Source organism: Semicossyphus pulcher, unplaced genomic scaffold (assembly GCF_022749685.1).
Source record: "Semicossyphus pulcher isolate SPU_LCO1_2020_fin unplaced genomic scaffold, fSemPul1.0.p SCAF_16, whole genome shotgun sequence".
Classification (NCBI taxonomy): domain Eukaryota; kingdom Metazoa; phylum Chordata; class Actinopteri; order Labriformes; family Labridae; genus Semicossyphus; species Semicossyphus pulcher.
In genome coordinates this window covers 12840662-12854315 of record NW_027211670.1, presented here as the reverse complement: position 1 = coordinate 12854315, position 13654 = coordinate 12840662, and the positions used below count along the sequence as shown (strand labels likewise).

Here is a 13654-nt window from a genome sequence, read left to right as displayed (position 1 = left end):
ACCACCGTTACTTCTTCTGTGGTATGAAAACCGCATGAACGTCGTCACTCCTCCCCTCCTGCCAAGGCTCAAATTCGGCCTCGAGAGCGATGCTGGCCACTCTCTCTGCAAAGCCGGCCTCCTGTTCTTTGTTCAGATCCAAAATGTACCTGAGACACACAAATGCAACTCTTATACAAAGACCGCAATTACAGCTATTATTAACTGTCATTGAATATGAATATGGGATATGTAGCAAACACAAAAAAAATCTGATGAATTACACAGCATAGTCACTGTACTCTTGGTGACTGTACTGTCACCATGGTAACAAGCCCTGTTACTATAAAAACCCTCACTTGGCCAACTCCACGACAAGCACAGCGTCTGGTGCTGCAATCTGTCTCATCGTTGTGCCCAACTGGTGCACGCAGCTTTACAGCATTTACATAGAGGGGAACAAAAACACAGACAGGAAACATGGTACTGTGACGGGATGTTTGGTTGAGTTACTATATTTATTAAAACATTCATTCAGTGAGATTATCTTTGTAGTAATCAGAGAAAAAACACCCTTACCTGGCAGAGAAGTAGATGGTGTTAAAGAAGTGGGAGTATTTCTGTTTCTGGGACAGTTTGTGAAGTGAGTCCATTGGCAGGAAGGTCACAGAGATCCCGTTCAGATGCATCAAGTCTGTAGGGGATTTAATCAAATGAATTAAGATGAGAAGCGATCAACCACTCTAAAAACCTCAAAGACCCAGTTCCCATTTCAAACATGTTCATTAAATCACACTGAAACCAAAAATATGCCACATAATCAAATTCCGTCTTTCACCTCAGTGTGAACCTTTTACACCGTGACTTTAACAGCTTTTGTCGTTATGTAAGCTGCAGTTTCTGTTCAATCATCTGGAGCCCCAGGCCTGCTAAAGTTAATAACCACTTACCGTTAATGGTGACAGATTTTCGGTCAGTCTGCGGGGACGGCTCCTCTGCCTCTGCGTCCGACTGAGAAGTAGTGGGGCAGCCCCGTCTGCTGGACAGCGACTGGAACAGTGCATGTACGTTTGCAAAAGAGATATCCTGGGCTGTCTGTGGAAAACAGATAGAAGCACAATTTACCGCTACTGAATAATAAAGGACATAACTATAATCTAACATGTAATCTGAGCTTCTATTACGGTATATTCTACCTTGGTTTGTTGCCCATTCTGTGTCTTCAGCAGGTCTTTGTCATCAGTTTCAATGCCAAAGGAGAGGTAAGGACCGGAAACAATGTCTCCCCAGTAGCCCCTGACAGCCACCTTGTCCCCTTTCTATCCAAACACACACACACACAGAGGATTAAGATCGTTTGTGTGTCTCATTGTGTCATCGAGGGAAAAACGGGCCCTTACCTGCCTGAACACTCTGTAGGAGAGCAAACTTGGATTGGTTATTTGGTAGACACCCTCCCTCATTTCGAAGGCCAAACCTCGCTCCCTCCACCGCACATATTGTTGTTTGTTGATGATACCACACTGCAGACAGATTAAAAAAGAGTCTCCATCAGTAAGTGCAACACAAAACCTTTCAAAAATATGTCCTTTTAATAAATATTACATATACAATAAATATAAGTAAAGATAAGACAGAACTTTATAACTGCAAGAAATTCTAGTGCCAGATTGCTCCAAAATTACAAAAATGAAACCTCAAATACAAGTGAAATATAGTGTGTATGTGTTATATGGAAATATTCAAATACCCCTTTCTCGTATAGTTTCATTGTAAGGTCCCAGTCGAAGCAGCCCTTCTTGGAGTCGTAGCGTGTCCCGAGGTGCTGTCTGACCCGATAATCCCAGGCTTTGGACATTAAAATGGGAGCACAAGTCTGAGGCTGGATCCATGACTTGAATATCCTGGTTAGCTCATCTCTCTCCTTGAACTGTGGAAATATTTAAAGTATAAAGTAAGAAGCCTTTTGCTTAATTTGTGAACACTTACACGACCACATTTTGCACTTGTTGTAATTTTGGTACGGTCAATCATAAGGACTTAAAGAAGCAAAGAGTATAGGTTTAGTTTAATAAGTTATTGAACCTTAAGAAGAGTTGTGTTCAGACACGGGTGTGCTGCTGTCTCCAGTGTCTCAGTAACACAGAGAGAGAGCTGTGATGCTGCAAGTCTCAGTGTCTCTTCTGTCTGACTGCGGATCTCACTGTTCCCAAACACCTCCAGGAAAACCTCTGTCTTCTCTAAATACATAAAAAACATGGAAAAATAACATAAACATTAAGGTTACATCTAGCTTTCTTAGTATGTTTACTCGGCATTATGAAGTAAATCGTTTCACAAAATGCAAGTCACCATTATTTCCCATGCTTTCTGGGGGCATCAGTGCCAGGTAGAGAAGCAGCAGCTGTCTAGCCACCTCCTCCATGCTGTTCTCTATCACCCACACCTGCAGGAGAGCAGAGAGAAAATGTTTGAAGCTAGCAGTTTCCTACACACATTTGTCCTTAGGGTCACATGACCACATTAGTTTAAGACACTCACATGGAGGCTTTCGTTGTTCTGCAAACCAGCAACTGTCTTCAAAATATGTCGTGGATCTCCAGCTCCAATCAGTAAAACATTGGCCTCACCTTCAAGTCTCACTGGGCCTAGACACAGACACAGAAACAGAAAGCATAAAGTAGAATGTGGCAGTGAATGTCTTAATTGTGTTTGAAGTGGTTAAATATGTATCTGTATCTGGTAGACTATCAAGTATCAAATGTATCATCTGTATCAAGTAGACTAACTAACCGTAATTGAAATTCTCCAGTAAAAAAAAAATTAAAAATGCACTCAAGTACAATATCTAACCAAATCTAGCCTATTCAGTTTCCAAAACTGCAGAAACTCTGACGCACGCGTGTGACACCACGCGCACACCCTTTAGGCTCTCACCAGTGCTCAGCAGGTCGCGTGCAGGACTGAAGCCCCACCAACTGATGCAGCCGGCGCCCTCGGATGCCCGTCCAGCACTCATCCTGTAAAGTACCCCAAAGACAGACACAGAGCCGTAGACCTGACTGTAAGTCTCCACCAGTAGTTTTAATGTTAATATCTCCACAATGTTTAAATATTCTGTCAGTTGGCTCCGTGTTCGTGTAGTTTAGCACGACAGTTTACAAACGCTAGCAAACGGTACTCGGTACATTTAATGTCAGCTTATCAATGAAGCTTTTATCTAGGAGCGAACTCTCGTCTTAAACCACAACATGGTGATAAAATATTTCGTAAGCTCCGACAAGATACTATAAAATGAAACAAAAACGACAGGAAAAACTCACCTCATAGGCTGTTTTTTGTCAAAGGTTTGCAGCTAACAGGAGAGGGTTAGAGTTGTGTTGCTAGGCAACAGTTTCCAAATGGGGAAGACAGGCGCCATCTAGCGGCCATACACTGGATTTGAGTTTACTCCTCATGTACCATACATAAGGTAATACCGTTTTCTCTGTAATAGCTTTCCAAATAAAATTTTAAAACATTCAACCATTCTCGCAGTTAAACAGTTAGATTATCACCATATATGCCAATTTCTTTAAATAAATTCACTTAATAAACTTTAATTAAAAGTAAGAGAGTAAGAGAAGCATTGATGTTAAACTGTCCACTGAGTGTTTATTTTTATTTTTAAAGATCGAGAGCATTACAAAAGACATTTGTCAGGACTTTGCTGCATCACAGTACCACAAAAAAGCAAAAAGCCCAGTTGAGATAACATGGATTGTATAAGCTTCTCGTCTCCAAACAAACATTTCAGAACACAGACTGATGAGATGATGAATAAATATTATATAAGACCCATGCATAAAAACGCACAAAACATGCAAATGTACAACTTTACTTCTCCAAGTATACAATTAAGGAATCATAGGGGTTTACAGTACAAGGTGGATATGTGAAGCTGATGCTTTAATAACAAACAAATATCAAAAGTATCTGTACATCACACACGCAAACAAACACATTAAAGTATCTTAAAAGAAACAAAACAGAATACAGATATGCAAAACATCAGGATTAACATCAGTATTAATACTTGAGCAAGGTGTGAATTTAACGAGGTTTTGCTTTGACAGCCGCATCCACTTCTTCTTCTGGTAGGAGAGTGTGCCACTGGGCTACCGGACGTCTGGGATTGGCAAGCATGTCCGACCAGTGGCGCAGGCCCACTCCTGTAGCTCCGTACCCCATGAAGGTTTTCCCAATGGGGTCATTGCTCCCAAGTTTATCATAGTCGAACACCGTGATGACGACCTGCACTTTCTGGGAGGAATAAAGGAAGAAGTGTTATCAGATCATTCCCAGCATCAACACTTTTTACATTGATCTAAACAGAGCCTACCTGTATCTGCTCGAAGGGCACGTCAAAGCTGAAACTCTCGTTAAAGTAAGGATTGAGCGTGTTTTTCTTGACTGTCGTCTTTTTCTTCTTAATCCGTTTCCCATTTTGCTGCAGAACGATCTTCACATATGGATCTTATGGAAGAGGAAAAGAGGGTGATATAGTTGTGTTTTGTAGCTCATTCTTACAAGGAATGAAGTAAATAACCGACAGAATAATAATAAGTTGTGTGAGGCTGAATTACCTGATAAGCCACCAACATCCATTTTCTTCAGATTCTTTGCCTCCATGATGTTCACTGTCAGTTTTCCAGCAGTGGGTACGTACCGTAAAGAAATGCAAATATCGCCCAGTTTTTCTTGCTGAAAGAAAAATTATCTCAAGTGACGATCATGTCCCATCAAATCAAATTCATGAAATCCCTAATAAAGCTTCTAAATTGTTTTCAATTTAAAAGATATACAGTTTATAATGGTGTAAATATGACTGCTACAAATAATGTTCTTTAATCTTTTTCAGTGCTTATTTTCTTAACCAAATTGACCTTAACTTAAACAAGGTTGATTGAAAACACAATATATCATACCTCCTCCTTCTCTCCACTCTCCAAGTCTCTCCATTGTTGCATCGGCTGCCCGAGGTCAACACTGTTCATGGGAATCTTTATCTCACCGATCATATCATGCTTGGAGAAACGATCAAAGTCAAAGACTTGCAGCACTAAAGTCTTTCCCCCCAGCTCTGCATACGGGATCTACAAAGCAACATTAAAGACATATTTTGGGATGTGCAATAGGAGAAGGTAGAGAGTATACCGTTTTGTTTCACTATAACAAAAAGTACTGATTCAGACAATAACAAACAACATAAAGTGACAGGAGACGATGAAAGACATACTGCATTGTTATTTTTTGACGAGGGATACCTTGACAGACGCCATTCAGGGAATGAAAGACCAAAGACGAGGGGAAGTGGAGATATAGGCCAAACTTCTGCCTCATGAGCGTACAAAGTGATGTGTGATCAACACCAAAACAAGCTGTGATTGAGACATAAAGACGAGAGAAAAAACATCAAGACATCAAACGCTAAATGACAGGCACGGGATACCTTGAAGATGAAAGTCTCGTTGAAAACAGGGCATAAATTCTTGCGCTGAACTTTGGTTTCATACTTCTTCTTTTTGTCTGGCAACAAAAACACTTTGACATAAGGGTCTGAGGTCCCGCCCATGTCCATGGCAGCAAGGTCCTGAGCCTGAAGGATGCCCACTATAAGCTGAACAGGAAAGAGAACAAGGATCAGAAAGGTAAGGTCATGGTTCCTGTATTCTAACTGTTATCTTGAATGTCTGATCAGACGGGACCTACCTGGGCGTCAGTGAAGTTGTAGTCCAATGAGAACTCCAGCTTACCCAACTTCTCCTGTTCTTTCTCCTCTTCCTCCCCCTGCTTCTTCACATCCCCCTCCTTCAAAATAAAAGCATCAGTGCATTGGAGATTCATCATGAAAATCTACATCAGGTAAGATTACACAAGAATAAAAATAAACATACCTTCTCTCCAGCCTCTCCTTCACCTTCCTTTTCCTTTCTGCGGCGACCCGTCTTCCTCTCTCTCACTTTCTTGGGCTTTTTCGTTTTCCCAAAGCATTTTTTGAAAACACAGAATATGAAGCACGCCATCAAAACCAGGACCACCACAACGATGGCTGCAACTGCCCACATGGGGACTGCAAAACAAAAAGAGGTGACTTCACTCATACAGAATGGGATGATGATTATGATGTCACAGAGGTGTTTACGTCTGATCCACTGGTGTCCTTTTTTTCTTTTATTCGTCTGAATCTATTTAAAGTTTTGCAATATATATATATAATAAATAATATAATAAATAATAATATATTATTGAAAATGATATATTATTATTTTTAACAATTTTCCAAGCTTGCAAACAGAACCATGGAGGTAATGCGTATTATAAGGAAACATCATACCAACAGTCGGTTCTGTGGAGCATTTTTTCCTTGATCCTAAAATTTTTTAAGCACTTGTTATCTCGGGACGGTTTGCTGACACGCATGCTGCGTGTCAGCAACACCCTTCACCACAATCTGATAATAACACACTCCCGACTGGGGAGTTGCCCTGTACAACCACACTGTCCCCTGCATCATTAAGTGCCTTTCTCAAAGCACCTCGGCAGTGAACAATTGTTGTTCACTTTTTTGTCTGATATTTATATTGACATTAATGTTGAAAATCAGTTATATTACTGTGAAAACATTCTTTATAATATGTTCAATCCGTCACAAACACAGTTTCCGTGCATATCTACTATATCTTGAACCTCTTAGAGAGACTTCATATTCAGTAACAGCTGGACTTAACTGGTAAATACAAATGTAATATCATATTTACAAATTATATAGTCAGTCCTGTACATTTCCTCTTTGGAATAATAACCAAAAATATACAGTTTATTTCAACAAGTAAATTAGGTTATGAATTTCTCTTGACCGTTTCTAGAAGGGGCTTACTGGGCAGATGACCGAGTTCATTCATGAACTTCTCCTTCATGTGGTTGTAGTCGTGGCCGGGTTTATGTTCTGTATGGGAGTGCTCGTGGTGCTCTGTGTGGGAGTGCTCATGATGAACTGGCTCTGTGGCCTCCTCTGACTCCAGTTCGGACGACTCCGCAGCCCTCCGGGCCCGGACCGCTGCACTGGCCAGCCTCATGTCAGCTGTGAAAAACAGCAGAATCAGCGCAGTAATTCTCTCGGTGTTGATTTGCTCTGTTCTGTGTCGTTTTGGCCCCTACGCTGAGAGATAACACAGTTTCATATGTATGCTATGTAATCCCTATGTCCATGCGTTGCAGTACATTTGGAGAGCGTAGGACATCTCTAAGCCAGATGCTCAACATGGCTGACCCTAATCCCTCTGTTACTCTCATTCTCTCTGTCATCTCCCCCGCCCCGCAACTCAGGCGTTCACTCGTTTGTCCCATCCCCATTTTTCTCTCATCACTGTCTTTGCATGTAACTGGATTAAACTCTGGCGCTACAATATTAATCCAAAATCCCGGATCCTCAAAGCTTTAATAAATAGGGATGGTCTCCTCCCTCAATTTTTCTGCATGTAGAGTTTTCTTGAAAACAAATGTTTAAAAAACTTTGCTCTTAATTTTTACATTTTTAATGAGGCTTTATTCTCACAGCAGATAAACAGAATAGGTTTTTTTTCCCCCGATAAAGGCAATCGCTTAGATTTTAAGTCTACAATACTTGTTTTCTGATCTCAGGCTGTAATAATATTTTCTCTTGGTCAAAGAATTTATTTAATCCAAATCAATCAGAATGAATCCAATCGTATCTAAAATATTTAAATGAACCTTGGTGTGTTGAGGCCCTGATTCACTAGATGCAACTGGGATAGTCGTAAGAGAGAAAAACAGGACATACGCCGGCTATGCTGCACTCATTAGACATACAGTACTTTCAGAACTGAATCTTATCTTTGCTGAAACATGTAATTTACGGGACATTTTCAACCACAAATTGTCTGGTAGCCTGATGTTAAACATTAAGCCTCCACAACAGTGAGTAAGCAAAGTCCCGCTGTTATCATTACTGTGTTCTATATGTGCAGACATGTCATAATAAAAAGCATAGAGTGTTTATAGTGCATGATGTTTAAGATGACTTCCTGTCTAAACAGTTTATTAAGGCTTTTCAAAAGAAGCCCAAAATATAAATTCCCTGCCTTCTCTTAAGACAAAAATACTTTTTTAGAATAAAATCTGCATGTATATTCTCATGTATATTTTTCTTACCTGTTGATATGTTCCTTTAATTCCCTTTACACAGGAAGAGCTTTGGAGAAAGTCTTAGTTTAAAAATGTATTTCTTTTTGCTTCCCTTTCTGCCTCACACCTTCATCGTTCCTTCTGTATATTGCTGACTCTGACTGACATGCTACAACCCTTTCCATCAAAGCTGAAGCCCTGGCAAATCACTAGAGCAGCGTTGTGATTTAATCCCCCTCTAGCCCTCCTCCCGATATTAGAATACTGACAACACATCTGTTGCTTTATGTGTCTGACTAGAAATGCTTAAAGAGCAGCAGACACCCTTCTTACAGTCCCACTCCATTGTTAAAAATCTTAATAATATACGGCTTCTCCTTGCTAGGCAGTAAACCTGACTGTTTATCATACTCAGGAGACGTGGCAGCAGTGGTTGTGTTTATCCATTAGACTGAAGGGATTGTGTGCATTGGGCCCTTCACTAATCCCCCATCAGCATAGCTGTCCTCGCCGTCGATCGTCGATCTACACACAACTTTCACTGAGAGGATATTCCATCCTGCACATCCCTTGGCTTACCATTTTACTGTACAAAACACATATCCGTATTTAGAGCACTGTGAAGCGTAATCTGCAGGCATGCTGCCAAGTGTTTGCAACACTTCATCTGGAGATAACAGAGGCTCCAATCCAACATGTAACAGCTTCCTCTAATCGTTCGATTACTAAACTTCCGAGGGAAATGAATAAAAAAACAAACATAAAACCTACAGCAACAAAAACGATTCTATTGACCTTTAAGGCCTTTACTTTAGGGCTGTTTCCCTATTTAACAGAACCTGTTATTACTATTACCATTAAGGGCAATCCTCTATATTTACACAACATTTGCTCTGCTGATGTTTTGTAAATACAGTTTTTTTTTGTCATAATATTTATTCTTGGGCAAAGAACAGATTTTATCAAAGACATAAATTGATCCAATCTTTGTTTATACAACTGTACAATATTTGTTCAGTGTAACTCTGGTGTTTTTGCTGCATTAGACGCAACTGAAGCTCCCACAGAATAAGAAACATTTCAGGCCGCTGGCTGGGATGCACTTGTATGACATATTGCACACTGCATCTGAGTCTTATCTCTGCTGAAACATGTCATTTACGGCACATTTTTAACCACAAAGTGACCGGTAGCCTCATGTTAAACATTAAGCTTCCACCCAACAGTGAGTAAGCAAAGTCCTGCTGTTATCATTACTGTGTTCTATATGTGCAGACATGACATTAGGGAAAAACACAATGTTCACAACAGATCAGACGACTTGGACATACAATTTAACTGTTAAACTGGTTGTAAAAAAAATGAAACAAACAAAAGGTCAGCATAATTTGACTTTATTTAATGTTTCAGTATTCCTTTATTAAATAATTTTGTTTGACTCAAAATGTATGCATTTTAAAAAATACAAGGCCAAAATACCTTTTAAAGACTGGAATGCATGACTCATGATTCAACATGAACGAGAACAAATTGTAGTTTTCAGCACCATTTCAATGAAAATATTATCTTCCAATGTGTTTTTTGGATAAAAATTGAGGTATTTCCTGTCATTTTGCTTTGAACTTCTCTTGCACCACTGCTACAAGGACGAAGTCTGTGGTAAACTTTTTCGTAACGGAGTACAATGCACAGTTTAAAAGGGACTGTTGCCCTCCTAACTCTACATAGCTTTGTAAATATGGAGCTTGTCTTGCTGGACTGTTGTGACCTTTTACAGAGTGTGTTTATCAAAGAGGTATTCTCCCATAGGACCGTGCGTCTCGGAGGAAGTGAGTCGGGTCAGACTGCCGATGTAATCGCCCAGCTTCTTGATGGTGTCATGGCTGTCGATGAGGAAGTGCTGCTCGAGGAAGTCGCACAGCTACAGAAAAAGTAAGACAGAAAACAGTAGGATGTTAAGGATCCATAAAAACTATAAAAAGTTATAAACTAGACAGGCTAAACCACCCTCAATCCGGACTGTGATTTTGTTGAACACACATCTCACACAGTCACCACACTGTGTAACAAAGTAGTGTTTTTTAATATTCACTAGGAATAGTGATAAGAAAGTGGCAGTTATTATATCAAATAGTGTCAGACTTACATGAGGGTCAGTGTGGCCGCCAGCTCTGCGGTGCACATCTATGATACAAGTGTTCATAGACTTCTGGTAGTCCAGAGAGAAAGACATTGCATCCAGACCACCTCTCCAATCCTCTCTAGTTGGTTTCTACAACAGAAAGTTGGTAGTTGGCTGAACATGTGTTCAAAGAAATGTCAAAATCTTAACAATAATGGATTAAAAATACCCCAAAACCCCATCTGAAAAAAATGGTACATTGTGTACTTACTGCAATATTCTGAAGCAAGATGCGTCCTCCTCTCATGTTCTGATATTCCAGCAGCTTCTCCGCTTGTTCCCTCTCTTTCACCGAACGCTCCAAGAAAAAACTGGAGAATTTAGGCAGGGCAACATCATCCCTGTCAAAATACATCCCCTAGAGACATGAAAGAAACAGAATATTTAAGGATTCAAGTGCAGATACTAAGAAAGAAGAATCCTAACTAAGAGGGCATTATGTATTGTTTAAACAGAGACTATTCAGCTGTGAATAAACGTCACTTATCATACCAGAGAAAGGTAGGTGTAGGATGCATTGAGCTTCAGGTTAATGAGCTTGTTGATGTCTCCTTCTGTCTCCGCGTGGAGGTTTTGTTTGACCACAGACTGCATTTCTAAAAGACAGAGAAATATAAGTGTAAAATACAACAGATAATAAAAAAGATTACTTAACTTCAGGATGATACGTTTCCCGATTCGTATCAACAACAAAAAACACAGTCCTTAGGAAACAAAATACCTAGACTCTCTCGACCTGCTAACTCTGCTAACAAATGCTATTGTTCACTCGTCCTCTGAAGCGTGTCTAATATCTGCTCTTCTTTGCTCTCCAGCCTTTATGAAACCGATGTTTAACAGCTTCAGTGAAACATCAGCCAGACTTTCGTCATGTGTTATTATGAGATTTTGGTTCAGGTGGGCTGTGACGTTTCTGGTCAGGTGTTCGGAAGGTTATGCTAAAGTTAGCATATTTTGCTAGCAGTCGTGGTGGAGTTGATATAAATTTACCTGTGATAGATAACATTAATAAAACAACCATATAACATTTTTTTTTAATCCAGGTCAGAAGCTCCGAACGACATTTTGGTGAAAGCATAAAGAAATAGCAACTAACGCTTTGACAAGCTGACACTGACAACTAGCCGAAGCTGCATGCTGATTGTTTAGCTAAAGTTATCTACTTTAGCATCAACTGTACATTAGCTAACCTGACAAAAGAGCCTGGCTGTTGCTTCAATGAAGTTGCTCCTTTTCTTGACTTACTTGGTCTGTGAATGTAACACTACTCCTCTGCACCAGTACTGTTACTGGCTTTATCTTGTTGTTTACACACCACAAAACACCCTCCCTCCCCCGATAATGGTAGCTCGATTGTGTGTTCACAGTCTCTCTTCATCTATACTGCCACCGCCTGTGTTGGGGACGTATAACACATGTCATCCAGTTTATACCAGGGGTCAGGAACCTTTTCTTTTAAAGAAGCCATTTTTAGCCGCCCCTCCCCAACAAAATCTGTCTGGAGCCACAAAACATATTTTAACTTTACAATAAAGGTAACGCGGCTTATTAAGTCTAAGCTTGTTAACATTACAAGATCTCAATGAGCATTCATTGATATGTTTTACCACTTTATGCACGACGACCCTCCAGTGGGCTTTAACCTGGCATTTCCATCACAAAAATACCACAATTTGTTGCATTTATGGAATTGGAACTACAATAAAGAAAACTGTTTACATATTTGTTATTTTTTATTTTGTACCCACAGCCATCAGACTTTTTCATTCTTCAGTAAATGGTAGATGAGATGCCAGACAAGTGAATTTCCCTTTGTGGATCAATAAAGTTATTGTTATTGTTATTGTTATTATCAGCATAACACAAAACTGAACATTGGTGGGGGAAAAGTCCCCTAGAATGCCTACTTCAGATAGATTGGCAATGAAGAGCTGGCTTCTCTTTCGTGCAAAAGATAAATAAATAAAATGTAGTTGTTGTTTGCTCATTTCTCGCCGCAGATCAAGCATTCCGGTAAGACACTAGCGTTGGTGCTAAAAGGAAACAAACCTGTCCATGCACTTTGAAATTCTCAGTTTTCATTTGAGACTTTTCTTTTTACTGATTTGACATCCATGACTACTCAAGCTAGTGAGACTCATAACTAGCTACCGGTAAGACTGGAAAGGAGACGTAGACACAGGATATGACTCACATTCAGGTTGACAAAATATGAATAATAATAATAATTTGGTATATAGGCTGCACATTTTTTACAGTTAGAGAATGTAAAAACACTTTGCCACAACAATGATGAATGAAAATTAAATTTAAAAAAAAAGTTTTCTTTTCTGGCAAAGCCACAGGGAGCCACTGAACATGGGCAAAAGACCCGCATGTGGTGTTACTGTAAGCATTCAACCAATCCTCACAGAATACGGTAAACAACTCACTTTTATCAGCTATTTCTAAAATCATAAAATTGACCATGTATTTGCAGAGCCCCTATGGGCTGTTGAGATTGTTAGCAGACCCTGATGGTTAAGCTCATCAACACACATGGAGACACGACTCATCAAAAGCCAGTGTGTGTACAGTGTGTGAGCAGCAGGCAGGGTTTAAAGTAAGTCCTCTTGTGGTTGGGAAGTCAGTGGATGTCCCTCAGTTGCGGGTGACGTGCACTGGCATATAATCGGTTGTGAATCTGGGTGTAATTAAGTCATTGAAGATGATGGAGGAACTTCTCTTTATCATACCTAAGGCAGAATAATTGTAGAGCAATGTTCTTTCTGCACAGTTTGACCTCACATTCCGTCAGCCTGAGTCAGAGCAAATTGTTTAATGGCCTTCACTCACACAATCACCTTGAATTTATTTTGTTTGCACTTGCATTGTATTTGCAAAGGTTTAAGTTACACCAAAGTCCTTAGAAATAAAATTTGTTGTAAGTATATATTTATAATTTAAAGCTCCTGGTTATGAAACAGACTGAAATTAATTCTGATTACTCTATATGAGCAAAAAAACAGCAAACCAGACCATCAGCGACAAGCCTGATTATTTCTATATAGGTATTTAAATGCCTGAAACTGCTGGCGTGGCCTTTGTTTACATTTTCCAGTGCAAACATTTAAAGTGAGTGATACATAAGACTGTTAAAGAAAGCAGGATGAGATTTTTTGTTAAAAACACCACTATAGCATGTACAGGACAAAGAGCAGAGACAAGAGGTACGGCTTTGTCCACAGGGGGGGGGGGGGGGGGGGGCAAAATCAACACAGATTGAGTGTTCCTCACAGGAGCTTTTAGAGATTGTATACAGCTCAA

General features: G+C 39.9%; 3 protein-coding genes across 4 annotated transcripts; all 3 read right to left on the bottom strand.

The window, feature by feature from the left end:
* Positions 1–7: 7 nt before the first annotated feature.
* LOC138593973 (dynein axonemal assembly factor 3-like) lies at positions 8–2998 on the bottom strand. The gene is made up of 11 exons (XM_069665061.1): positions 2917–2998; positions 2521–2627; positions 2332–2425; positions 2065–2219; positions 1730–1909; positions 1380–1502; positions 1176–1298; positions 930–1074; positions 559–673; positions 339–413; positions 8–149 (listed from the first exon to the last, which is right to left on the bottom strand). Exons 1-11 carry the CDS (start codon positions 2996–2998, stop codon positions 8–10), a joined length of 1341 nt encoding a protein of 446 aa, XP_069521162.1.
* A 1073-nt stretch (positions 2999–4071) lies between these two features.
* Positions 4072–7097, bottom strand: syt5b (synaptotagmin Vb). The gene is made up of 8 exons (XM_069664589.1): positions 6899–7097; positions 5916–6091; positions 5731–5829; positions 5471–5638; positions 4947–5114; positions 4605–4722; positions 4361–4494; positions 4072–4281 (listed from the first exon to the last, which is right to left on the bottom strand). The coding sequence occupies exons 1-8, from the start codon at positions 7095–7097 to the stop codon at positions 4072–4074; spliced, it is 1272 nt and encodes a 423-aa protein (XP_069520690.1).
* Positions 7098–9544: 2447 nt separating this feature from the next.
* LOC138593541 (ferritin, lower subunit) lies at positions 9545–11691 on the bottom strand. 2 transcript variants are annotated; one of them, XM_069664601.1, is made up of 5 exons: positions 11539–11691; positions 10841–10944; positions 10560–10706; positions 10313–10438; positions 9545–10087 (listed from the first exon to the last, which is right to left on the bottom strand). In XM_069664601.1, exons 2-5 carry the CDS (start codon positions 10940–10942, stop codon positions 9938–9940), a joined length of 525 nt encoding a protein of 174 aa, XP_069520702.1. In that variant the 5' UTR covers positions 10943–10944; positions 11539–11691; the 3' UTR covers positions 9545–9937. The 2 variants fall into 2 exon arrangements, with proteins under 2 accessions (XP_069520702.1, XP_069520701.1); XM_069664600.1 differs by having other exon boundaries at positions 11594–11691.
* Between the last annotated feature and the right edge of the window lie 1963 nt (positions 11692–13654).

Excerpts from the sequence above, each read along its gene's own strand:
- LOC138593973 (XM_069665061.1), bottom strand. The coding sequence starts at position 2,998 with ATGAGTGCTGGACGGGCATCCGAGGGCGCCGGCTGCATCAGTTGGTGG. Across the intron at positions 1,075-1,175 it reads AGAATGGGCAACAAACCAAG|ACAGCCCAGGATATCTCTTT; the intron begins GTAGAATATACC and ends TGTTTTCCACAG. Across the intron at positions 150-338 it reads CTTGTCGTGGAGTTGGCCAA|GTACATTTTGGATCTGAACA; the intron begins GTGAGGGTTTTT and ends TGTGTGTCTCAG.
- syt5b (XM_069664589.1), bottom strand. The coding sequence starts at position 7,097 with ATGAGGCTGGCCAGTGCAGCGGTCCGGGCCCGGAGGGCTGCGGAGTCG. Across the intron at positions 5,830-5,915 it reads AAGGAGAGGCTGGAGAGAAG|GAGGGGGATGTGAAGAAGCA; the intron begins GTATGTTTATTT and ends TTTATTTTGAAG. Across the intron at positions 4,495-4,604 it reads GGATGTTGGTGGCTTATCAG|ATCCATATGTGAAGATCGTT; the intron begins GTAATTCAGCCT and ends CTCTTCCATAAG.
- LOC138593541 (XM_069664601.1), bottom strand. The coding sequence starts at position 10,942 with ATGCAGTCTGTGGTCAAACAAAACCTCCACGCGGAGACAGAAGGAGAC. Across the intron at positions 10,707-10,840 it reads CCTACACCTACCTTTCTCTG|GGGATGTATTTTGACAGGGA; the intron begins GTATGATAAGTG and ends TCATGTCTCTAG. Across the intron at positions 10,088-10,312 it reads GCGGCCACACTGACCCTCAT|CTGTGCGACTTCCTCGAGCA; the intron begins GTAAGTCTGACA and ends CTTTTTCTGTAG.